This window comes from Tachysurus vachellii, chromosome 4 (assembly GCF_030014155.1).
Source record: "Tachysurus vachellii isolate PV-2020 chromosome 4, HZAU_Pvac_v1, whole genome shotgun sequence".
NCBI lineage: Eukaryota > Metazoa > Chordata > Actinopteri > Siluriformes > Bagridae > Tachysurus > Tachysurus vachellii.
The window spans coordinates 3,540,461-3,566,965 of NC_083463.1; the positions used below are offsets into that span (position 1 = coordinate 3,540,461).

At 41.2% G+C, this 26,505-nt stretch overlaps 2 protein-coding genes across 2 annotated transcripts in view; one reads left to right on the forward strand and one right to left on the reverse strand.

The window, feature by feature from the left end:
• slc4a8 (solute carrier family 4 member 8) overlaps positions 1-12,522 on the reverse strand; it is a 37,968-nt gene extending 25,446 nt beyond the window's left edge. The window contains exon 1 of the mRNA XM_060867426.1: positions 12,205-12,522. Coding sequence (XP_060723409.1) covers positions 12,205-12,249 — 45 coding nt within the window. The 5' untranslated portion in view covers positions 12,250-12,522. The remainder of the gene's footprint in view (positions 1-12,204) is intronic.
• Positions 12,523-16,849: 4,327 nt separating this feature from the next.
• Positions 16,850-26,011, forward strand: ttll3 (tubulin tyrosine ligase-like family, member 3). Its single transcript, XM_060867034.1, has 13 exons — positions 16,850-16,921; positions 17,903-17,959; positions 18,285-18,388; positions 19,011-19,191; positions 19,420-19,475; positions 20,772-20,900; positions 21,002-21,116; positions 21,197-21,310; positions 22,326-22,515; positions 22,896-23,044; positions 23,274-23,517; positions 24,028-24,463; positions 24,616-26,011. The coding sequence occupies exons 1-13, from the start codon at positions 16,915-16,917 to the stop codon at positions 25,288-25,290; spliced, it is 2,457 nt and encodes an 818-aa protein (XP_060723017.1). The 5' UTR covers positions 16,850-16,914; the 3' UTR covers positions 25,291-26,011.
• Positions 26,012-26,505: the final 494 nt, after the last annotated feature.

Sequence of the window (26,505 nt, forward strand, 5' to 3'; positions counted from 1 at the left end):
TGACTTGGATGTGAGGGATCCATAAAGATTTTCTGAGCCCTTTTCCTCACTCTGGATATAAACAGTTCTTAAAGGGTGGGTAGGGGAGCACCAATAATATATTCGTCAGTCCGAACCGTTCTCTGTAGTCTTCTGATGTCTGATTTTGTAGCTGAACCAAACCAGACAGGTACTGATGTGCACAGAACAGACTCGATGACGGCTGAGTAGAAGTTTCAGATGGTAGAGCCCGGGAACTTGAATGCCTTCCCTGCAGCCACAGTGCTGTCCATGATGGTGAGTGAGGGGAAGTGCAGGGAGGTTTCTCCTGAAGTCTGCTATCATCTCATATCATATACCTCATATCATATCATCTGGTCTGGAGGAGTGTTGGAATGTGTTGAAGGCTGAACTGTTTGCTCGATAAATGTTTAGTGTACATACCAATAAACAGAAAGTTGTCATTTTTCTGTGCCACATGTAAAAACCCACACTCTATTTACCCCAAGTGAAGTCGTGCATCTGGGCGTGGCTCAAAGTGGCTCAAACTGTGTCTGGGCAGATTGTCTTGCAGGCTGTGAGCGCAATAATATACTGAGATATGATTTGTTTCACAACTTTATCTGTTAAACGCTCAGAAGAACACGGCATCTCTGACCAGCACTAAACCAAACAACTGTTTGTTTTTGGCTAAGCAGCGCTGCACAACACCATGCTAGACACTTCTGATGATGCTCCCATACAGAAACAATAACATCTTAGAAAATGCAAAAAAAAATTGTCTAAAAACGTTAGTCAGGTGGAATAACTGTCAGATGATTGCAGTGATCTACAGACCAGTCACATATTCACAGGTTCTTATTACTTAAGACTCAAAATCAGGCCCAACCACAGAAAACACTAATTAGCTGTGAGATTAGCGAGCCATGTTAATCAGCCAACACCTCTCATAATCAACAAATATTTCGAAAAGGTAGACAGAACATTGAGGACAACATGAGAAATAGCTACAGGTTGAAAGATTTAATACTGATTTAATTCTAAGCTTCGGCCATTTTCAGTTATTCAGGAGCCCATGAATGATCTCTATTGAAGTTTTATTTAAAGCTATGCATGTTATGCGTCTCTGTGTATAATTTATTACACACTCAAGCACAAACAGCCACATCAGCATGAGCTGAACATCAGGCTGCTTACAGTAACAGTTTTCTTCAGCCAGAGAAAACAGCTTCAAACCTTTAAACCTCCAAATCCACAAATCTAACAGCAGATTTAACATGAATCAACGTCTACAAAGAGAATAAGCCCCGGGAGTACCGGAAGGACGTGCAGGGGCGTTTATCCGTGCACTTCCTCCCCCTGTTAAACACAACAGCAGGGAATAAACGAGCAGCTTCCAGAGTTTGTGAGGTGGATATGATTTATTAACGGGACGGTGTGAGAGAAGTGCATTGACAGATAAAATACATTTAAAACCCATTTAGTCTCTATTTCGAACAACAGAGGAAAGCTTTTTCAGTTGAATTAAATAAAGAACGGGAAAAGTGCGAGGACGTGATGCCTTCTGTGGAGTAATGTTTATTAAAATGTGTAAAAGGATGTACAGATATTACACAAAAGTGTAGATCAACCTTCAGATACACTTAATTCTATTCTTTATTTACATGTAATTATATTATTATTTTTTAAATTAGTTTTACATTAGTTGGTTCGTGTAAATTTTTCATTGTGCAGTCAGACTGATGTCAGCTAATTTGTCTAGAAACTAACCAGTTTTCATCTAGAAATATTACAGATATTAAATGAGGCTCGGCCACAAGGTGTCGAAGCTGAAGTTGATTATTTTACCACATATCCTGAAAAGTTCTATTCCTTTAATACCACTTATAATTCATCATCTCAAAATGTATATATAGAAATATGTTGTTAGCAGTTAGCATATTTACCTCACACTTCCAGGGTTAAGGGTTATGATTCCTGCCTCCTATGTGTGTGTGTGTGTGTGTAGTTTGCATGTTCTCCCTGTGCTTTGGGGTTTCCTCAGGGTTCTCCGGTTTCCTCCCCAGTCTAAAGACATTCCTTTAGGCTGATTGGCATCTCCAATTTCTGTGTGTGTGTGGGTTGGGGGTTGGGGGGTGGGGGGGGGGGGGGTCGTGGCCTAATGGTTAGAGAATTTGACTCCTAACCCTAAGGTTGTGGGTAACCCTAAGGTCTCGGACCGGCAATACCACAACTGAGGTGCCCTTGAGTAAGGCACCGAACCCCCCCAACTGCTCCCCGGGTGCCGCAGAATAAATGGCTGCCCACTGCTCCGGGTGTGTGTTCACGGTGTGTGTGTGTTCACTGCTGTGTGTGTGCACTTTGGATGGGTTAAATGCAGAGAAAAAATTCTGAGTATGGGTCACCGTACTTAGCCGTATGGCACGTCACGTCACGTCATGTGTGTGTGTGTGTGTGTGTGATTATGTCCTGTGATGGTCAGGGTCCAGGTTGTCCCCTGGGTCCTCTAGGAAAGACTCCAGCCTCCCTGTGACCCTGTGACTACAGAAAATAGATGGATGTTGTACATTTTATCCATTTACAGTTACTTATAATCTTACTCAAAGTCCACAATATTTAAGTTTTTATTCCTGGTATCATTCATGTTATAGCAGCTGGAATCAGTACCGGAGAAGTAATGGAGAAAACCGGAGAAGATCACTATATCATCGAAGCTCTTTATCTGCAGCGTCTGTTATCAAAGTCCCTCTGAACGAGGTGTTACTATAGAAATGATCATATTGATATAAACTTGTGATTTGTAGCTGTACCTTCTGTCGGAGCTGCTGGTTTAGAAAATTAATCTGCAGAATCAGAGCAGCAGCGATGTTGTGGATTAATGTTCAACTCTGCAGTGGGTCAGTGCATAGCGTCCTGCTCCACTGAAATGCCGTTAAATTAAGAGTCATTATATTACGAGTCACATTTCCACAGCCGGCTTTTTTTATCCCACGAGAAATCAGCCTCAAGGCTTTGGTCTGGCATTAGGAGTCGTATGACTTGGTTTCGCTCACATGCTTTATGACATTCATGCATCTGATTTACACACGAGCAACAGACCCAAGGACGTGTTTAACCTGTACATTCCATCGCGTTTCTTTCTTAAAGCTTCTTGTGCACGGAAAAAAGTATAGATAAAAACTTTAAAAGATTTTGGTTCTTGTGACTTTCAGTCTGGTCTCTGTGTTTACTTTGTACTCTATTATTCTGCTGCTTCTGTTTGTCTGTAATTAAAAACCAACATGGAGCACTCGAGCTAGCCAGACTGCTCCTGTGTCACCTGTCACCTAGCTACTGTGTGTGTATGTGTGTGCATGTGTGTGTGTGTTTGTGTGTCTGTGTGTTTAGCTATTAATGCTGCCAAAGTGTCCCCATGATAACAGAATAAATTCTATAGCATCCTCCAGCACCATGACGTATAAAGTAATAGAATTATTCTCTCAAAATAAAAATGTCAAATCTCAAAATGCTGAACTTGTAGCCTAGCAACAGAAACCCAATCAGAACCTGAACAGAGCTTTGTGTGTTATATCAAGTGAAAACCAGGACGTAGAGACACTTAAACATGTGAAAACGACTCTGTAGGTAGAGACGACAAACTTAAAAAGAGCAAAAAAGTTGATAAAGCTGTGAAAGATAACAGAACCTGCTCGAGTGCAGAACCACACACCTGAACTTTTTTCCTCACTGATGTTAAAGCGTGAGACGAGACGTTATTTAAAGCGGTCACACACAGGATTGATCCAATCGGGATCATTTATACGTGAATATGGTAATAAGCAGAAGGTTGCAGCAGGGTTTATGAATGTACAGTGTGACACATCAGATGATGAAGAGCCAGGATTCAGTGTTAACCCCAGGGACAGTAGGAGCAGTGTGAAACCTCTAACTACACAACCCGGGATTCACTTCACCCAAGGTGCACTAGGACCCAGGGGAGTATCTCACATGTTCTTCTTAAACATCAGTAATTAACCATTAAAAACTAAAAAAAATCATTTAATTATTTATTTAAAGTCAAGGAATGTCCCATTGTTCTATTTTAAGGTTAATAAGAAGACTTTCTCATGGAGGAAAACTTCTCTCCACTCCACCTGCAACTCCTACGTAACAGCACGAGCTAAATCTTGTTAGCCAAGACCCTGTGAATCAGCTGTTACTAATAGAAACAAACAATGTATTAGATTGAGCGGATTCATAAAAAACTGTGGTTTGATTTACAGCCAATGTCAGATCTGCAGTTATAGAGAATTAATCAACACCTTCTCACTAATCACAGCCAAGAATTCAATCTAGATTAGGAATCAGTATCTAGCTGTAACCTCGAGCAGGGTTAAAGTGTGTCTGCTGTAGAGTTCCACATGACGCTGATGTAACAAGGTCAATGACGGAGCGACATTTTCATCCCACGACTCATTAACTCAGGGCCGGTCCATTGCATAGGCCACATAGACGGTTGCCTAGGATGCAGCCTGACTGTGGGGCATCACACGAGAGGTTTTTTGTCTTTTTTTTTCCATTATGCGCTTCGTACCTTCGTACTTCGTAGTTAACATCATCTTAATACTGATCGATCATCGAACCGATTAAATATGATTAGAATAAAATTATCATAAGATTTGACACGTCTTGTTGGACTAATTTAAACACGTTTTGCATCATGACGTGATTATAATACACCACCATAACACATTAATTATTCATGGAGCATGCTGCAGAGAGAAGCTTTTTAAAGCTCAAGCTGATTTAAACCTACTTGAGGTCAACCATGGCCCAAGAGCATCTCAGTGGACTTGCTGTCATCAGCATCAATAATGATGCTTCTCAAAATTTATCGTTTGATGACTCTGCGTCAAAGAAATCCAGGTGTGTTTGATAACTGTTCTGGAATTCAGAAAATATAATAGACTTTATTGCACTTTTTAGTGTTAATTGTTGTGTGAGTCTTTTAGTGACTGTTAATCAGAATCAGAAACTGGTCTATTGGCCTAGTGTGTTGACTCACACAAGGAATTTGATTTCAGCTGTTTGTGACTCTCAAAAGTACAGACATAAATAACACTATACTATACAAGACCAGACAATACAGACTATACAAGACAATGCAGATGTGATACAATACAGACAGTATGAGTTTTAAATATGAATACAGAATATATGACTTATCAGTTATGTACATAAAGTGTGAGCGTGCATGGTAGTGCAAATAACAGTGTTCATTCATTCATTCATTTTCTACCGCTTATCCGAACTACCTCGGGTCACGGGGAGCCTGTGCCTATCTCAGGCGTTATCGGGCATCAAGGCAGGATACACCCTGGACGGAGTGCCAACCCATCACAGGGCACACACTACGGACAATTTTTCCAGAGATGCCAATCAACCTACCATGCATGTCTTTGGACCGGGGAGGAAACCGGAGTACCTGGAGGAAACCCCCGAGGCACGGGGAGAACATGCAACAACACTCCACACACACAAGGCGGAGGCGGGAATCGAACACCCAACCCTGGAGGTGTGAGGCGAACGTGCTAACCACTAAGCCACCGTGCCCCCTCCACAAATAACAATATTGTGCAATATAATTTTTTTTTGTACAATATACAGCAGCAGTAATTTGTGTAATATATACAGATGATGTGATGACTGACAGTTCTGATAATGCAGTACATGTAGATATGAAACAGGGAATATAATTATGGTGAGTTGTTAATCAGGGTGATTGTCTGGGGAAAGAAACTGTTCCTGTGTCTGTTAGTTTTGTTAAGAAAAGCTCTGTAGCGCCTGAGAGAAGGGAGGAGCTCAAATTTGTTTAGTATTATTATTATTATTATTATTATTATTATTATTATTATTTTCAGATTTGTTTTAATCTTCTATAATATTAAAACGAAATTTTATAATTAACTTTAAAATAATTTTTAATTTAAATATTTAAAAAAGTTGACTTTTCTCTTCCTTTCGAGTTGAATAGAATACATTTTTTAATAAATGTATTCCTTTGTAAGATGGGAACCAGGACCAGCCAGTTGGGATTTAGTTTCAGTTTGAAAGCCTCTGGACAGAGAAATAGACTAGAAACAGAGAGATATGATACACAGGAGAGAGTCGGTTTGCTGTAAAATAAAAGTAGATCCGAGTTTGAAGTTTCATAATTCCACAAACAGACTGAAGTGCAGCTTCTTTCGCTTTGTCTTACTCCGTGCTGCTGTACACACTACAGTAACCCTACAGTACACTGCATCACTTTATACTTTAATGCAGTTTATGTGGTGTTTAAGGACAACAACCTGCTAATCAATACACAATTATCAGACTGTTTCTGACTGTAGAAAGGACATTATTCATAATAACACTTTCCGGTGTTTATAATAGTTTATAATCACAAATGAGGATGAGGTTCACTTTTGTTACACAATGATAAAAAGTATCTTACCTTATTTTCCCTATTATTATTATTATTATTAATATTATTATCATGTCATTTTAATCATCTTCAGTGTAACGGTCATAAATCTATTCTCTCACTCACTCATTTTCTACCGCTTATCTGAACTACCTCGGGTCACGGGGAGCCTGTGCTTATCTCAGGCGTCATCGGGCATCAAGGCAGGATACACCCTGGACGGAGTGCCAACCCATCACAGGGCACACACACACACTCTCATTCACTCACACACTACGGACAATTTTCCAGAGATGCCAATCAACCTACCATGCATGTCTTTGGACCGGGGGAGGAAACCGGAGTACCTGGAGGAAACCCCCGAGGCACGGGGAGAACATGCAAACTCCATACACACAAGGTGGAGGTGGGAATCGAACCCCCAACGAACGTGTGAGCCGAACGTGCTAACCACTAAGCCACCGTGCCCCCTCATAAATCTATTTCAAAGCAAAAAGTTTGTGTCATCAGAGTGACAACTGTATTTCCTCTAAAATAAATGTATTTTCACAGTTTAATGCATTAGGAAACTACATAGTAAGTTTTTCCCTGGCAAAATGCACAAGTGTTTAAAACATTTAGGCAATAAAAGTTACTCTTTAAATGAAAAGGTGAGTTTAACTTCATTAACTTCACGTAAAACATTTACGATTTATTTTCTGAGGTTATTAAACGGAAACCTTTTCACCTTCACTGGAAACTTTTTGTAGCTGGATATTTCCGCTTCTTATGGAATAAGATATTGACCCACCAGTTGTACTTTTACTTAAGTACTTTTCACATCCCTGACTATAGAAACAGTTTGTGGTTCTAGATTTGAGCCAAAACAAGGAAAAAATACAAGGTTCATTTTTCGAGTACATATTTACACAGAATAATAAGGCCAATAAATCACAGCTGGTCTGGAATTTATAGAAAGACATGGTGTGTGTTTGTGTGTGTATGTGTGTGTGTGTGCATTATTGCCATGTTGTCCTCTCAAATCAGTTTAGAGCCGAGGGCACTGTTCTCTCTCCCTTGCTGTCTGGAACACATTGCTCTGACAGTTGTATTACAGATCCTGACTCACGTCACTGCCTGTCACTTTCAGATACTGCAGTCTGCCTGAAGAAACCAGTCTCACACACTTCCACACACATTACACCCACACACTCACACAACCAGTATCATTTCCTTTTACTGGTCTGAAAGTGCAATCAGCATAGTGCAAGTTTCCTGCTGATGCAGATACTCACGACTCGCTGCGAAGCTCCCGGTTACATGAAAGTGAATAGAAGTAAATAACAGTGTGGTTTAGTTAGATTTGTCCAGGGATAGGAAACATCTGTGAGTGTGACATTTAATGTGGCATTGTTCATGATGTTAAAAATACAGCTGAGTTTTATTTTTGTGCTCAAGCAGAAAGCAAATTCACTTCAATGGATCTAAGGGCCTTTTTACATCTGGTGTTTTCTCTGATCCGATAACTATCTGATTTGTTAAAACTGTTCCATTTACATTAGGCCACATAAATGCGTCTCGGTGAATCAGATATCGATCCGATCTTTCTACTCCCACCAAAAATGTTAATATATTTTACCTCATTTCCGTGGTAATTGAAATGGAACACGCTTTGGTGTATGTGGTTTTCAGAATGCAATCAAAAAGAAGACGAAAAAACTCATTACGACGGTTATGCTACAAAAAACAGCATTTACATTTATTTGTTTCTGGCGCGATGCGCGACTCGTGAGTCACCTGCGAGTGACGTACTTCCGTTTGGGAGGAGTATAGCGCTGACGTATGTCGCTTGAACAACCACATTCATTTACACCTGTCCAGTTTCATCTGAAACGCGTCCCAGACCACCTCCTGAAGTGGTTTGTACCATCGGATTTATATCCGTCTCGAAAACGTTTCGGAGAACATTTAGACCTGGTCTTTTTACGATCAGATAGCTATCTGATCACAGAAAACGCATGAAGTGACCAGGTGTAAAAACCCCCTAAGAGGGATGTGGTAGCCTAGTGGTTAAGGTGTTGGGCTACCAATTGGAAGGTTGTGAGTTCGATTTCTACATCCACCACGCTGCCACTGCTAGGCCCCTGAGCAACGCCCTTAACCCTCAATTGCTCAGTATATAAAAAAAATTTATAAAAAATGAGATTAAAAAAATGTAAGTCGCTCTGGATAAGTGCGTCTGCTAAATGCTGTAAATGTAATGTAAAATGTAAGAGGCACAAGCCCTGTTCCAGCATGACATTGCCCCTGTGAACAAAGCACACAGCTCCATGAAGACATGGTGAGGAGGTTAAGGTGAGTTCAGTGGTGCTCATTATAAAAGTAAAGGGGAATAAATCTGAAATGAGACCTTCAGCAATGTTCAGGATTTTTTTTTGACTGACTGACATTGAGGTTAACATCCCATACACATTCCTTACAGATTTCATTTACTCCACTTCCCAGAACACAAACATTGTTCCAGTCTACAATCCCCAGAAACCAGGGCAGTTTATTCACTTATAATCACCAGTTCACAATTTAACCTGTTCACAATTACACCTGCACCATGAACGTTCAGCCGATATTCCCAAGTTTTTTCCCAGGTCTGATTGTTCAACTGTCTGTCTGTTGGTCTATTTATCTACTTTTCATGGCATGCTTGTGGTTTGGCTTCATCTTTACCTAAAATGATCGAGATATACTTCTGCCTCCATCTTTTGTGCCTGTCTTGACTCACCGTTCGCGACACAGAGAAGTTCATCAGCTGTAACGATCAATTCCATTTAACCATCATATCTGAGACAAGATTCTTAACAATTCTTAACTTATTAAGCAAGAAGATCGGGATCACTGCTCTAATTCTGATCTCTCGTATTCTCATAGAAGATCAAAAATGAAAAGAAATATTAGATAGTTGGAAGTCCAACAGCAAGAAGATGAAGATGACTTCACGCACACTAGATTAAAAATGCCGCTGTTATTTCAGGGAAGATGGAAAAGACCTGCAGCTATGAGAAATGAGAAATGTTTCTGTTTCAGCATAAGTCACAGCGTGAGTGCTGCAGTGTTCCTCCTGCTCCTGGAAGAGTGACTCATTCACCATTCAGTGCCATATATCATCCTTCTAATCTCTCTCTCTCTCTCTCTCTCTCTCTCTCTCTCTGAGTCCTTGGATAGAGGTTTGTGTGTGTAAGAATGTGTGGTGTATTATATATGACAGTTATCCAATGTACAGGGACAGTTGTATAACTGCTTTGTGTCATTTTTTTATACAATACTTCAAATACACACAACTCAAGTCACAAACACAAATTCTAAAGCGTTCTTAACAACAGAGGTTCTCAAAGCAGGGTCCCAGGAACCCAAGGGGTCCAGGAAGCCTGCTGGTGGTCATTTTTGTTATTGTTGTTGTTGTTTTATACTTACATAGTTCTTACAGCAATTAGCCTGATGTCTAGTTGCTTTATTTAATCTATCTATCTATCTATCTATCTATCTATCTATCTATCTATCTATCTATCTATCTATCTATCTATCTATCTATCTGTCTGTCTGTCTGTCTGTCTGTCTGTCTGTCTGTCTGTCTGTCTGTTTCCTATAACCCCTCTGTCATGCTGACTCTTCTTGTAATGTTTAAGTGCAATCTGAAATGCAGGATCATGTTACACTCTCACATCCATTAGTGAATAATTGTGAACAGCCAAATCTCAGCCCTCAGCGGCCCGTCTACTCCGCATCATCTCCATGACAACACACACAATAACTCATTAGGACTTCAAAAACACTGCTGTCATTAGGTGACCTTTGCTAAACAGCCCTTTTATAAAACTGGGCCTACTAGAGATCAAGAATGAATAGAGGATTGGTGTGGTGGAAACAGAGAACAAATAAATAAGGATAAAGAACAGCCGAGTGTGTCGCGATAAAACGTCGGAACGATCCGAGACTAAACACAGCATGTGTTTAACATGTGCAAGATGAACAGGACAGTGTCTCTTTAAATAAAAGCACGCACGTAGATAATATCTTTTGTGCTCTTTTGATGCTCTTTCTTCTTGTGTGTGTGTGTGTGTGTGTGTGTGTGTGTGTATTACCACAGGCAACAAATTTGACACTGAAGTCTTTGTCAGCTTGTGGACTCAGTAAATAAATATTATTTTCTGGAGAATTCAATGTAAGGAATAAAGCACTCGTTGTCATGGTGCGATGTAGGATGATGGAGTTTCAAAACACAGTGCAAACCAATAATACAAAAACAATACATGGCAAATACACAAAATACACAAGATAGCGCTGTCCAGTGTACATACTGTATATTATAAAGTAGATTGTGCTACTAGAGCAATGTAAACTTATTCAAACTTATGTTGTAGCAGCGGTTTGATGAGGTATATAGAAATTAGAATGGCTTGCATATATCATACTTTTTCTGTTTATAGTTACATTTAAGGTTGTGGGACATCCATGATACTGGTTCTTGCTCTTGTTTATGTTATAGCAGCTTTAAATAGTAAAAGACATCTAAAGCCACATTTCTGACGTTCCCTCACAGCCCCCGGAGTTCAGGTTACTGTCTAAATTCCTCCCATGTTCTTGTGGGTTTCCGCCCATTTCCTAAAAACATATGGTGTATTGGCATTACACTAAATTGCATGTGAGTGTGCCTGAAGCCCTTAGATGTCTCATCCAGGATCTCACCTCCTGTGTAACCAGGATAAGGCTTCGGGTGCTCCATGACCACTGACCATGATAAATTATGCATGAATGAATGAAGACATTCACTGCTGTTTATTCAGATATATAACGAGTGTTCTTTAGTGTAGCTGTGAACTGAAATTAAAACTGGGTCTATCATGTAGTATACAGGATTCCTGCGTTTCCGGGACGCCTTGTTAACCCACATGAGCACGTTTAGAGCAGCGTCCAAAATGTTCAGCATCGCTTCAAGGTCATCTGAGGTGAACTGACCCACACACACAAACCTGTTAAATCATCTCCAAATCCTTGCATCTTTTCAATGAGCCAAATTACACGACTAAAAACACGTACACGTGATGTTCAGCATCCTGTCTCTGTTGCTTAGAAACGCCTTTTCTTAGACCGAAATGACACAAATACAGTACATGCCCTTGTCATTCACGTGCTCTCTAACGAATTCATGTTAATGCAGGAGAGATGCGCGCGCATCCTGCCGCACACACGTGCGCTCATAAAAACAACAGCATTGCGTGTGTGTGTGTGTGTGTGTGAGAGAGAGAGTGTGTGCGCGCGCGCGGGCGCGCGTGTGTGTTTTAATTATTCGTACCATTAACACCCTAATAAAAACGACACAATTGCCACAAGCCACGCGCTCCTCGATTTATTCCTGGAAAAAAAAAACTGTGTTTATTGATGAGATGAAATCTGTCATCAGCTCTGGGATAAATTGCGGATAAGAGGAGAGACAGGACCCGCGCGCACTGGCGTATTGATCCGGTCAGAAGCGCCCGGATGTGCAGATGTAATGCTTGTTTTCATTTCTGCAGTGTTGTGCATCTGTGGATGCATATTGTTTTATTTTATAACCAACACTTCCATGTGGGATGAATATAAGCACACACACACACGCACGCACGCACGCACGCACACACACACACACACACACACACACACACACTTACTTCTCCATCAGGATTTAAATAACATCTGTATGGTAAGTGTCCCATTCCCATAGGATCAGGAAGTCACTGATATAAAGAAAAAACAGCATGTGTGAGTACCTGGTAGCTCAGCATGCTCTCCTGGTCGCTGTTTTCTGCAGGCATTTTAAATTCCAGAGGCGAGGCAGCTCTAGGAGACGGGATGCAGCTCTAGGAGACGGGATGCAGCACGGAAAGTCTTCCTGTCAGTTTACTGGGTACGAGAGCAGCTTATCCGGGACAGCCATCGTGGAAACAAGTAAAAAAAAAAAACTACCGAAGCTGTAAGGATCAGTTTTATGATGATAACGATAATAACACGAAGGTGTTTATCCCTGCGCTCTGAGCGTCGTTTCTGGCTCCGGAGGCTGCGCGCGCTCACATCCCAGCGATCCGCTTGGCAAGAGTTAGCGACGTGTGACGTCATTAATTCTACCCAGCGAATCACGTTGTTCAAACTAAATGACTGTGACGTAAGCGGTCAAGACAAGACACTACAGGTAAGAAAGCAGAAATCGAATGATATAATTAAAAGGTACGAGGTCTTTAATGCGCTCATGTAATTAGCACGGAAATTTAGTTCACCCCATTTTGTATATTTGCTAATTCAAAGCCAGCAATAATAACATTGTTAAATATTTAAGAACATGTGATGGTTTTCTGTAGATTAAATGTATAAAATCTTCAAATTTTCTGTTGCACATTTATTAAAACCTTACAATCTTACCGACATTTTACAGTCTGCAAAATAACTTGAAACGCATTTGGATGCTCAGTGTCTCAGCTCAGGTCTCATGTCAGTGCAGTTCTCATGTCAGTGCAGGTCTCATGTCAGTGCAGTTCTCATGTCAGTGCAGTTCTCATGTCAGTGCGGGTCTCATGTCAGTGCAGTTCTCATGTCAGTGCACGTCTTATGTCAGTGCACGTCTCATGTCAGTGCAGTTCTCATGTCAGTGCAGGTCTCATGTCAGTGCAGTTCTCATGTCAGTGCAGGTCTCATGTCAGTGCAGTTCTCATGTCAGTGCAGTTCTCATGTCAGTGCAGGTCTCATGTCAGTGCAGTTCTCATGTCAGTGCAGGTCTCATGTCAGTGCAGTTCTCATGTCAGTGCAGGTCTCATGTCAGTGCGGGTCTCATGTCAGTGCAGTTCTCATGTCAGTGCGGGTCTCATGTCAGTGCAGTTCTCATGTCAGTGCAGGTCTCATGTCAGTGCAGTTCTCATGTCAGTGCAGGTCTCATGTCAGTGCGGGTCTCATGTCAGTGCAGTTCTCATGTCAGTGCGGGTCTCATGTCAGTGCGGGTCTCATAGTGCACGTCTCATGTCAGTGCAGGTCTCATGTCAGTGCAGGTCTCATGTCAGTGCGGGTTTCATGTCAGTGCGGGTCTCATGTCAGTGCGGTTCTCATGTCAGTGCGGGTCTCATGTCAGTGCGGGTCTCATAGTGCACTTCTCATGTCAGTGCACGTCTCATGTCAGTGCAGTTCTCATGTCAGTGCACGTCTCATGTCAGTGCGGGTCTCATAGTGCACTTCTCATGTCAGTGCACTTCTCATGTCAGTGCAGTTCTCATGTCAGTGCGGGTCTCATGTCAGTGCAGGTCTCATGTCAGTGCAGTTCTCATGTCAGTGCGGGTCTCATGTCAGTGCAGGTCTCATGTCAGTGCGGGTCTCATAGTGCACTTCTCATGTCAGTGCAGGTCTCATAGTGCACGTCTCATGTCAGTGCGGGTCTCATGTCAGTACGGGTCTCATAGTGCACGTCTCATGTCAGTGCGGGTCTCATGTCAGTGCGGGTCTCATGTCAGTGCACGTCTCATGTCAGTGCGGGTCTCATGTCAGTGCACGTCTCATGTCAGTTCTGGTCTCATGTCAGTGCGGGTCTCATGTCAGTGCGGGTCTCATGTCAGTGCGGGTCTCATGTCAGTGCAGGTCTCATGTCAGTGAAGGTCTCATGTCAGTGTGGGCCTCATGTCAGTGCGGGTCTCATGTCAGTGCGGGTCTCATGTCAGTGCGGGTCTCATGTCAGTGCGGGTCTCATGTCAGTGCGGGTCTCATGTCAGTGCGGGCCTCATGTCAGTGCGGGCCTCATGTCAGTGCGGGTCTCATGTCAGTGCGGGTCTCATGTCAGTGCGGGCCTCATGTCAGTGCGGGTCTCATGTCAGTGCGGGTCTCATGTCAGTGCGGGTCTCATGTCAGTGCGGGTCTCATGTCAGTGCGGGTCTCATGTCAGTGAGGGTCTCATGTCAGTGTGGGCCTCATGTCAGTGCGGGTCTCATGTCAGTGCAGGTCTCATGTCAGTGCAGGTCTCATGTCAGTGAAGGTCTCATGTCAGTGTGGGCCTCATGTCAGTGCGGGTCTCATGTCAGTGCGGGTCTCATGTCAGTGTGGGCCTCATGTCAGTGCGGGTCTCATGTCAGTGCGGGTCTCATGTCAGTGCGGGTCTCATGTCAGTGCGGGTCTCATGTCAGTGCGGGTCTCATGTCAGTGTGGGCCTCATGTCAGTGCAGGTCTCATGTCAGTGCAGGTCTCATGTCAGTGAAGGTCTCATGTCAGTGAAGGTCTCATTTCAGTGAAGGTCTCATTTCAGTGCAGGCCTCATGTTTACACACAGAGTACAGGATTTGAATAGGAAAATGTGCAGGTCTTGGTATTTGTGTATGTGTGTGAGCTTTCAGAGGTAATAAACCAACCTTCAGTGATTTGCATACAGGGGTCTGCTCTGAATCATTGTTTCATTACAGTGTTTCATTTCTGTTTCTACAATAGGTGCAAGAGTTTTATAGAAATTATGTCTGTCTTATGTTTATCCACGCATTCTAAATTAAATCAAGTTTAATTCCGGATGCTCTTGTGTTAGTTAGCTTTATTGAACCTTGAACATTGAACATATGTACTCTAGTTATTAAGAATTGTCAATAAAACTTCAGTGAAAATCAGTGGGGGGGCACGGTGGCTTAGTGGTTAGCATATTCGCCTCACACCTCCAGGTTGTGGGTTCGATTCCCGCCTCCGCCTTGTGTGTGTGTAGTTTGCATGTTCTCCCTGTGCCTCGGGGGTTTCCTCCCCCGGGCCAAAGACATGCATGGTAGGTTGATTGGCATCTCTGGAAAAGTGTGTGTGTGTGTGTGTGTGTGTGTGTGTGTGTGTGTGTGTGTGTGTGTGTGTGTGTGTGTGTGTGTGTGTGTGTGTGTGTGTGTGTGTGTGTGTGTGTGTGTGTGTGTGTGTGTGTGTGTGTGTGTGTGTCCTGCGATGGGTTGGCACTCCGTCCAGGGTGTATACTGCCTTGATGCCCGATGACGCCTGAGACAGGCACAGGATCCCCTTGACCCGAGGTAGTTCGGATAAGCGGTAGAGAGTGAGTGAGTGAGTGAAAATCAGTGATCAACTTTTAAACCTCACCGAAACTCACTGGCGCCATCTAGTGTAAACTTGACAGTTTTTTTTTGTGTTAGTTACAGATTTACCCCTGTATTACTATATTACGGTATGTATTTCATTAAATCGGAGCTAAATGCTTTCTAAGAATGCCATAAAAAGAAAAAAAAGTAAATATACATTATGTTATGCTATTTCTTATTTTTATTTTAATTTTAGAAATTTTAGTGGAGATTTTTTCACCACTTTTTTTACTTCTGTTTATAAATATTAACTATGCACTGTGTTTGTGTAACATTTAAAATATTAGGCTTACTGAAATTTTTTTATTAGTGCAGTAAGTCAACACAGGAATACTGAACATTTAATCTATATTAAAAAACATTTTATTCTGAGTAAGAAGAGACACTAAAATTTAGTTTTGAGGAACGAATGGATTTTTAATGTCAAGCCAAGTCAAGTCACTTTTAATGTCATTACAAAATAACACAAATATTGTTAATGTGTCCTGTACATGGATTTATAAACAAACAGGTATATAAAATAAATCACAAAACATCCATATTATCTCTCTTTTATATTGTTGATAGTATTTTATAGGAAATGAAACAAAACTGTGGTTTATTTGGCCATGCAAACTTTTTCTTTTCCCCTTTTTCTGACGTTTTTCATATTTACATTTGTCCCTAATTTGGTGAAGGATTCAAATCATTATAATGTACTGAATGAAACGAATCAAATCACTAAAAGAACCACTTTGCAATCCGAAACTATAGCATACTGGCATGGAATAAAGACTTTATATTAGTGTAAACGGTATAAGAAAAGAAGAGAAAAAATGCAAATGTGTAATACAGCTCTAAGCGATAATTAAGTAAATGATTCAAATCTTTACAGCGAAGTGAATCAATTGGATCAAATCGGTATTCAGAAACACGACGATTTAATCCGAAATGACTCAGAGTTCCAGATTTAACTTGAACTAACTTTTGCACGCTTTAAAAAAAACCAACCAAACAGAAAAAGTGCTATTGTGTCCTATAAACTTAAAAGAATCATTACGAAAATGATTCAAATTCCTTTGGTGTGACTCATGAATCAAATAACTTATGAATCAGTAGAGGCTGAATGCGACATTTTTCTATACTCTTTTTTTAACAACTGAGATTTTAACAATGAAGATTTTGTATTGTAACACGTGTAAAAAAAAAAAGTATAATATTATAGACAGCCGATTCACATGTACTGTTGTTTCCTCAGTGGTGAAAGAAACCACGAGTGGCGTCCCCGTTGCCATGGGAAGAGGTTGCCATGGAAACTCTCGACAACCTAGCGCGAACCATGGAGCAGATATGGGTGTAGATGCGGATACTGAAGTGAGAAGATCATTGTGCCGAAAACCAGAAGAGGATCCGGGAATGAACAGTGAGTAAGATGTTTCTTTCTGTTAAACAGTTTACAGGAAACAGGTGATGTGATATTTTATAAGAAGGACCATCATCTAACAACCACCTGCTTGTTAGATCTGAGCAGTCAGTGGAACAGCTGAGATGTTTTGTCTTGCAGATTCAGGCAAAATCTCACCAGTGCTTTTTGGCATTGAATGCTTTCTGGTATGGTGTTGCACGCTGCAGACATGTCGCGTCTCATTCCCCTGTTCCACACTGAACTCCATTCATACCTGTACCTGTGATTGGATGTCACCTGAGACAGGCATGTCTCAGGTGGCATCCAATCACAGGTACAGGTGTGAATGGGGTTCAGGTGTGTTTTGGAAACTTACTGTCATCTCATCACTCAAACCAAACCTCTTCACCAAGCACTAATTCTTTTTATTCTCCAAAGGAAACAAGGAAAGAAAATTAACCTACTTCTCATAGTTTACAGATGTTATGCTCTGAATATGGGGTTCTGATGAACGTAAATGTAAACCACTTTGGAAGGAGATCAGACAAGACCACATATTATTTGTAGTAGATCTTTATATGTTTGTCGAATTCAGAGACTAGCCATGCAATCTCTGCTCAGAATTTGACCCAAGGAGCAGCCATGTTTTTCCTAGTTGTGCCGTCTGGTTAATAAAAATAATTCTCCAAATATCTGACTGCTTACTCGCATTGAGATGAAAGTAAAAACATCTGGTTCACTTGACTAGTCCATACATTATACATGTCTATCTGTCCGTCCGTCTGTCTGTCCACCTGTTCGTCTGTCTGTCCATCCATCCATCCATCCATTCATCCATCCATCTATTCATCCATACATTCTCTGCACTATATATTCTGCTGGGTCTTGTGGAACTTGGAGTCTATCCCAGCAGACTAAGGCCTCAAGGCAGGGTAGATCCAGGATGCCAGTCTATCACAGAGCATTAGTTTGTACTCTGACACACTGATGTTTCTACAGAACTGAAGACTGATGCGGATGACCCTCAGCACTCGAGCATGCATCAGCATACACCAGGTGATACAAGCACATATGCGTACACACATTTTTTAAATGCACAAATGTCTGTGTGTGTGGTGTGTGTATGCATGTGTGCTTGTATCACCTGGTGTATGCTGATGCATGCTCGAGTGTGTGCCTGTGTGTATGTATGTGCGTGTGTGCATATGTTTATATGTATGTATATATATATATATATATATATGTGTGTGTGTGTGTGTGTGTGTGTGTGTGTGTGTGTGTGTGTGTGCATGTACATATGTATGTATGTACGTATGTTGTAAATGTGTGTGTGTGTGTGTGTGTGTGTGTGTGTGTGTGTGTGTGTGTGTGTGTGAAATAGGGTCCCCTCTGCAGGCCAGGGTTCGGGGCAGTCGTGTGAGTTTCCCTGTGATACACATTGACAGACTGAGAGCAGCCAAAGCTCTGGTGAACAAGGCTGTAAAGGTCAGTGCCTTATAATTAGATCCTTACTGTGTTCCTGTCAAAAGCCTGCTCTCTGGAAAAGCTTTTGTTTTAATACTAAACTGTTGTGTCCTGGAATCTGATTAGTCAGAATATATTGATTCATTTTCTATAACAGCAGATTGTCGTTTCTATAGTAACAGCTCAGTCATAGGAAAGAGGATGTTGAACACTCCATTTAAACAGATTAATTATTGATATAATTAGATTTCCTGTCAGGAGATGTTTATTTTGGAAAGAGTCTCCAGTATCAGAGCTTTGTAACAAACATTTACAGCATTTGGCAGACAGCCTTTACGCTTTGCAGTTTCTCGTTACCATGACAAACTGCATTTTCTTTTGTCTGATATAAAGAGAGGCAAAAAGAACATAGAGACAGTAAGCATCTACACCAGCTATCATAACGTTGTGGATTAGTTATCTAAAGCAGCACACCTGTAATATTTAGTGAATTGCAGTCTAACTTCCTGTTCCTGCTTGTCTATGATTAATTCATATAGATTAGCCTTATAAAATATAAGAAAAATGATGGATAGAAAGATAAACAGCTTGTTATGACATGTGATGAGACTGTAAAATGTTGTGCTTCATTATACTTCCGCAGGAAAAGAAGGTGTTCTCGATTGAGGGGCCGTACCCTGTGATTCGTGCAGCTCTCAGGGCCAGAGGCTGGGTGGAACGTCGGCTGCCTCGCCAATGCACGCAGGCTCATCGCCATGGTGACCACGATGCTGAGGTCACAGATGAGATCGATAGCAGCCACGACGAAGGTAACAGATTGGACAGTTAGACAGATAAATCTGTAACTGTGTATGTACGTATAAAGTGTATGTGTTGTAATTTTATGCAGTGCTCAGGATGTAATTAATTCATGACTCTTTGTAATGATGCTTTAAGTCTGCAAACTTGACACCACACAGTTCAGCTAAGCTATCACAGATGCAGATCAGTCTTAGCCCTCCCTGAAGAGAAAATGTCATCGCTGTGTCTTCTTTATCTTTGTGCAAGTACAGACCGGGGACAGGACAGAGACAAGGAGGACGACGCTGATGACATGTGCAAGCTCATGGTGAGCTGTGGAGGATTCATTAATTAGAATCAGAATCAGAATCAGAATAGAGAGCCTTATTGCCAAGTATGCTTATGCATACAAGGAATTTGTTTTAGCGTCATATGCTTCCAATACGCAAAGACAACAACAACACACAGACAAGAACAATAAGATGAGAATTAAAAAAAATACACACATATAAATATAAATAGACAAAAAAGTTACAAATAAAGTGTATGTACAGTTGATTTAGAGATGATAGAATGTTTGATAGAATGGAAGATTTTTTTCATGTTTGTAAGATTCTTGCACATTATTATTGTATAATGGTGGGAACATTTAACTGTTCATGATTGCCTGAGGGAAGAAACTGTTCTTGTGCCTGGTTGTGCTGATATTTGGGGCTCTATCACCGGCCAGATGGTGAAAATAGCAGATGACTTGGATGTGAGGGATCCAGAGTGATTTCCTGAGCCCTTTTCCTCACTCTGGATATATACCGTTCTTGAAGGGTGGGTAGGGGAGCACCAATAATCCATTCAGCAGTCCAAATCGTTCTCTGTAGTCTTCTGATGTCTGATTTTGTAGCTGAGCAAAACTAGACAGTTAACACCCTACTCAGAGGATTTAAGCTCTTCATTAGTTTCTATTAAAACTATTTATATATTTATTCTTATAATAGAGTTCCTGTGTTTTTTATCCTAATCTCTGTGTAAAAAAGAAAAAAGCACACCATCAAAGGTTTACACAAAGTCCTCATTAGCATATTGTCATACACCAAAATATGTCCAAATGCAAGAAAATCCTATGAATGAGTGCATGACATGAAAGGTAGCTAATAAATACTTAGCATTATGTTAGCTCAAACATTCACACTAGAATTTGCAAAATGCATCTAAATCTTGTTACTGAGATACTGACAAGCTAATCAGGTATAGCTGGTTGCATTAGCTTAGCTAATCAGACAGCACAAGCTAATCACTAGCATAACTCTATAATACACTCTTTTGCCGCATTTCTGAAAAGCTCAAGCATATTCTGAAGCTCCACTTTCAAATCCCGCTCTTAGCCGTTTGTTCTAAGTGAGTTCATAGTAAACTGTTTTTTTTTTGTATTATGTCTGAACTAATCACACACAACACATTTGCTTGTCAGCGCAGAACTACGTTACCCATCATCCCCAGCATGTCACATGACCACATCCACATTGCATATCTCTTTGAGCACCTCACTAGCATTTCTATTTAAGTTCTGGTTTCTGTGTACCATGTTCTCACTCCTAGTCTGTATGTGTTTACCTCCTATCTTAAATAGTCTCGTCTAGTGAACAATGAAATGACGTATTTCTACTGGACTACGAAGAGAGACGAAGTCGACTATCTTTCTTTAAAAAAAGACCAGATGACGAATCACTACGCAAAAACAGGATCCTTCACCACCAAGGTTTCTCTCCAGCTTTTTTCTAGGAATAAAGTTCTCAATTTATAGATCTCATCCAGATACGCTGTTTATATCATCAGTCACATTCTGTTTCTCTGCCTCAGGTGGGATTGTGCATGAGTTTGAGGAATCTGCAGTGGTTCGACTCCACGGATCCCGACACATTCTTTCCACGCTGCTACAGACTGGGAGCTGAAGACGAAAAGCAAGCGTTCACTGGTCAGCATCTCTGTGAATGCACATGCAGTGATTATTACAGGATTGGTGTAGGCCTTTAAACTTTGTCTCGCCCCCTGCAGATGACTATAGACGTACTGCGTGCACAAGCCTGCTCCGGTATGTTGTAGAGAGAGCTGGAGGGGGAGGGGAGAATGACAGAACGAGTGAAATTGATCAAGTTAAACAGCCTCAGGGTAAGACACATGCTTACAAATCGGCAAATGCGCAACACAATTAATTTTAATTATACAGCAATTTCAATATTACAAAAATCCACAAGCCAGAAAATTTTATTGGTTCCTGTTGTATTGTGTCCATGTTGATAATTGAACATCTTTGTCATGTCTCACTCCAGAGTGGTATTATTAATATGAAGCTCATATAAATCCTCTGAGGATTTTAAGAATTTGGAGAGTTTTATCACTATTTCACAGATGTGAAAAATCTTAAATGTAAATGATAATATCAAACCCATTTCTGAGATGAAAGTGCAAATTAAGGATTTTGTATAGTAAAATGTGGTTGTAAGAAGGACGTGAAGGTTCTCACACAACTCATGCATGTATTACTGTTTATTACTGACAGAATGAATAATGACTTCACAGCTGCTGTTATTTGAGGCACCGATATCTCTGCCTCTAGTCTCACTGGCTAATTTAAGAATCTGCAAATTAGGAATTAATGTCTGGAACCAAATAACATGGGTTTTTACATTAGGAGAGAAACCAAACCACCTTCAACAGAGCAATTCACTTCTAATTTGCAGAAAGGAAAACTTTTCCATGTTATTTTCCTTCTCGTCTCGTTCTTGTCGTATCCTAAATGACTCCAATCCCATTCCATATCCAATACTCTTTTTTTTTTTGATAATTTCTCAGCGTGACCTTTTTCCCCCTCGCTACCCCACTCACTTTCACGATGTTCAGTGTTTTGTCTCCTGACTCTATCTATAGAATCGTTTTTACGTGTTTAAGTGTCTCTACATCCTGGTTTACACCTGATATGAGACACAGAGCTCTGTTCAGCTTCTGAACGCGTTTCTGTTGCTAAGCAACAAGCCATAACCTTCTAACAGAGCATTGTTTCACATTGTACAAGTTTATAATATGGAGTTAACAGTGTGTAAAAGCCATGCCGATCCTGCTTCCGAGCAGTTCCGAGAACTCCAAGGAAAAAGCCGGGGGTGATTCTCTTCGTCCCTGTGTGCAGGTCTGGAAACACTTAAACCACAATCTAAGCAGAGGATTGGAGTTGGATTGATCAAGACGGCACTGCGTGTGTGTCAGGAATATCTAAACAACTTGGAACACTGTGACATAGACATCTCACTGGAAACCCCGCCCACTCTCTCAGAGCAGCAGTGGACAAACTTTCTCCACAGCTACTACCTGGTCATTCAGTAAGTACATTACAGTCGATATTATAACAAAACTACTGTAATCACTTGTTTAGTGTGAGAAATGCATTGTTGTGTGTATAATATCAGACATTGATATCAGATATCAGACCTTCTTCAAACTGTCTGATTCCAGGATACAAATCTTTACAACACCTTTTAGTGTGATTCAAAGTAACACCAAGACCATTTCTAAATATTTTTTGACCCTAAATCGCTGTACGCTGAACACAGCTTTACACTTCTTGCTCTAATACTAGCTGATGAGGTAGTTAGCAACCAACTCGTTCCTTCACACTTACATCAACACGAGGAAGTAATAAATTGACTAAATCCAATCATTTCCTTGCTGGTGCTTCTTTCTTTTCTATTTATCTCTATAGTGATGGTGTGATATTAGAGGGATGTACGACATTTGCAAAGCGCTGTCAGTCCATGCTAGCCCGAATGCAAAAGGTCTGTTCACAGCTGGAGACTGATGGAGTCAATAACATCTGGATCATTAAACCAGGAGCTAAATCAAGAGGAAGGGGTGAGCAGAGAGAGAGAGAGTATGTGAGTGTGTGTGTATGTATGAGTGAGCATGTGTGTGCATGTGTGTGTCTGTGTGTGTATGTGTTTGTGTGCAAGTTTGAATGTGTGAGTAAGTGTATGTGTTTGTGGGTTTGTATGTATGTGTGTGTCTGTTTGAATGTGTATGTACTATTTATGGTCCCCTTTCTGATTGTGTGTGTGTGTGTGTGTGTGTGTGTGCACTGTAGGTATAGTGTGTATGAACAGGCTGGATGAGATCCTGGGTTTAGTGGACAGCGACCCGTCTCTGACTAAAGACAGTAAGTGGGTGGTGCAGAAGTATGTGGAGCGCCCCCTGCTGATCCACGGCACTAAGTTCGACCTGCGGCAGTGGTTCCTGGTGACGGACTGGAACCCGCTCACCGTATGGTTCTACCAGGAGTGTTATCTGCGGTTCTCCACACAGCTCTACTCCACACACAGACTGGACAGGTGAGAGGAAGACACGAATGCAACATGCAGTGTACAGCGTAGGACACCAAATACTAACAACAGATGTTTTATTTTTATCCAGATAAATTTTCTTTTTGTTCTTTAATTGGGATTAATTTTTTTTTCACTTATCCAGACTTTCTTTATACAATAAAAATATAATAGATATTATTATTATTATTATTATTTAAATGAAATGAAAATTAATAATATATTGATCCTGATATACTGTGTAGTTTTATTTAAAACACTGCAGAAAATGTGAAACATGAAAATACCTTTAAAAATTTGATGTAATTTATTGATTACTTCCTGTTAAAAAAATATAAATGATGCAAAAAATAGAAGACAATTTAGCTTCTAGTTTGAGTGAATTATAAATATATTAACAAAACTATCTATCAATAGAACCAATAAAAATTATAAATAAATCCAACTTGCTAAAGTGAAATTTTTTTGCAATGGAGTGAAAATGTGCAAATGTCAATGTCCTTCCTTCTTGTCTCTCAGTTCTGTCCACCTCTGCAACAACTCCATTCAGAAATATTTCCAACCGAGTGCAGGTCGTGACCCATCGCTGCCTACAGAGAGCATGTGGTCGTCTGATGAGTTCCGCTCTTGGCTCTCGACTTCAGGACGGGGTGGCCTGTGGGAGGAGGTAGTGCTTCCAGGCATGAGAAGAGCCGTGATCCAGACGCTGTTAACGGCGCAGGACAGTGTGGAGCCACGCAAGGCCAGCTTTGAGCTCTACGGGGCAGACTTTCTCCTGGGGTGTGACCTCAAACCCTGGCTGCTGGAGGTGAATGTTAGCCCAACCATGTCCTGCTCCACGGCCGTCACTGCCCGACTCTGCCCTGCCGTGCAGGAGGACACGCTGCGCGTGGTGTTGGATCGTGGCTATGGCCGCAACCCAGACACCGGAGGCTTTCAGCTTATATACAAGCAGGTGAGTAGGATGTTCTGTTATTTAATCATCAAATGCATTCAAAATATATAATGCTAAAACAGCAAGGGTTAAAATTCCCATTGAAGATCATATTCTCTATGTTCTCCTTGAGGATCATGTTCTGTATTTTTTCATGTCTCATGTTTCTCCAGGCATTAGTGGAGGTTCCTCCATATTTAGGTGTCCGCCTTCTAGTAGAAGGAGCTCATATCAGACGTCCGCGTTCCTCCCGAGCTAAAGCATTAATCAGGTATCATTACAAATCTATACACAAATCCAGACGTGTTCCCCAAACTCACACTCGTCCTTCAAGCAAGGAGAACCAGCATGAGGAGGCGCAACGGATCCGGCCACCTGTCTCGACACGGAAGCTCACAGTAGAAAGAGGTTTAACTTTACAGCCTCTGCTGGAGAAAAGACTCCTGAGGCCGGTGTTACCCTCATCCTCAGGTCTTCCTCTGAAACCTTCTGACAGTCATCACCTTCATACCTCACACATACACGCACATCGTGTACGCATAGAGCCGACACACACACATACTTACACTCACACTCATAGGACCCAAAGACACCTGCTCTCTCTGAACCGACTGGAACCTTCGCTTGAGATTATCAATCTACAACCTGGAGTCTCCTACAAGCACTTTTACCACCAGAAAACACACACAAACACACACAGTCCTCTCACACACACCAACCAGGTGTTTTACCCTCCAGGTGTTATACGCCTCCACGAGTACGTTTCACTGCTCCAGCGGCAAAACTCTGAGACTTACAGAAACAAGGGACTCACAACTCTGAGAAAGCACACAAGCCAAACAGATTAATAAAAATTTGATTCAAATATAAAGCAGTAGTAATAAATTAATCATCACTGAACTCAACAGAATGAAAATATATTACATGGTACATGTTTTTGATACTGTGACTGATTTTAATTCAGTGTTCATAAATTAATTTGTTTTAAATGAGGTTTAACCCCGATCAGCCAGAACATTAAAACCACTGACAAGTGAAGTTAAGAACATTGATGATCATGTTTCACCTGTCAAAAAGTAGAAAATATGTGTAAGGTGTGTGTGAAGACCAAGAGACTCTGTTACTCTGTTAATCTGCACAACAATGTGATGACTAGATGATGTCTTTTAATTTTCTATTATCTTTCCTACAGAAAGGTCTGTATTTCTGCCCATTGATTTGTGATAATTCATCTTTCATTCATTCATTCTACCGCTAATCTTCTACCGCTTATCCGAACTACCTCGGGTCACGGGGAGCCTGTGCCTATCTCAGGCGTCATCGGGCATCAAGGCAGGATACACCCTGGACGGAGTGCCAACCCATCGCAGGGCACACACACATTCTCATTCACTCATGCAATCACACACTACGGACAATTTTCCAGAGATGCCAGTCAACCTACCATGCATGTCTTTGGACCGGGGGAGGAAACCGGAGTACCCGGAGGAAACCCCCGAGGCACGGGGAGAACATGCAAACTCCACACACGCAAGGCGGAGGCGGGAATCGAACCCCCAACCCTGGAGGTGTGAGGCGAACGTGATAACCACTAAGCCACAGTGCCCCGTAATTTATCTTTGATATCAGAAAAAATATTGTCTTTTTCTTCATCCCTCACTTAACATTACTCTGCTGATACATCATATATTTGCTTGAAGAAAAGAATGTTTAAGTGCATGGGTGTTTTTTTTTCAACCTTTAACTCTTTTATTAGAAAGCATTGTATATTTAATTTTGCAGGTAAATGAATGAATGAATTTCTTCTTAACCATACATTGGCCCAGGCTAGCTAATGCAAACTGACTACAAATAAAGCAATCAATTTACAGTCAAAAACTTTAAAAAGAATAAACAGCCAAACTCACAAAGACTGGATTTAGAGGAGGATTGGTTTATTGGCGGTCAAGCAAGTTTTCTGTTCTTCTGTTTTCTGTTTTCTGTTCCAAGCTTCTGGTTATTTCCAAAAATCGGCATAGTTCCTTTCCCTGCTTTTTCCTTAGATCATAGAGTTTCTTCACTCT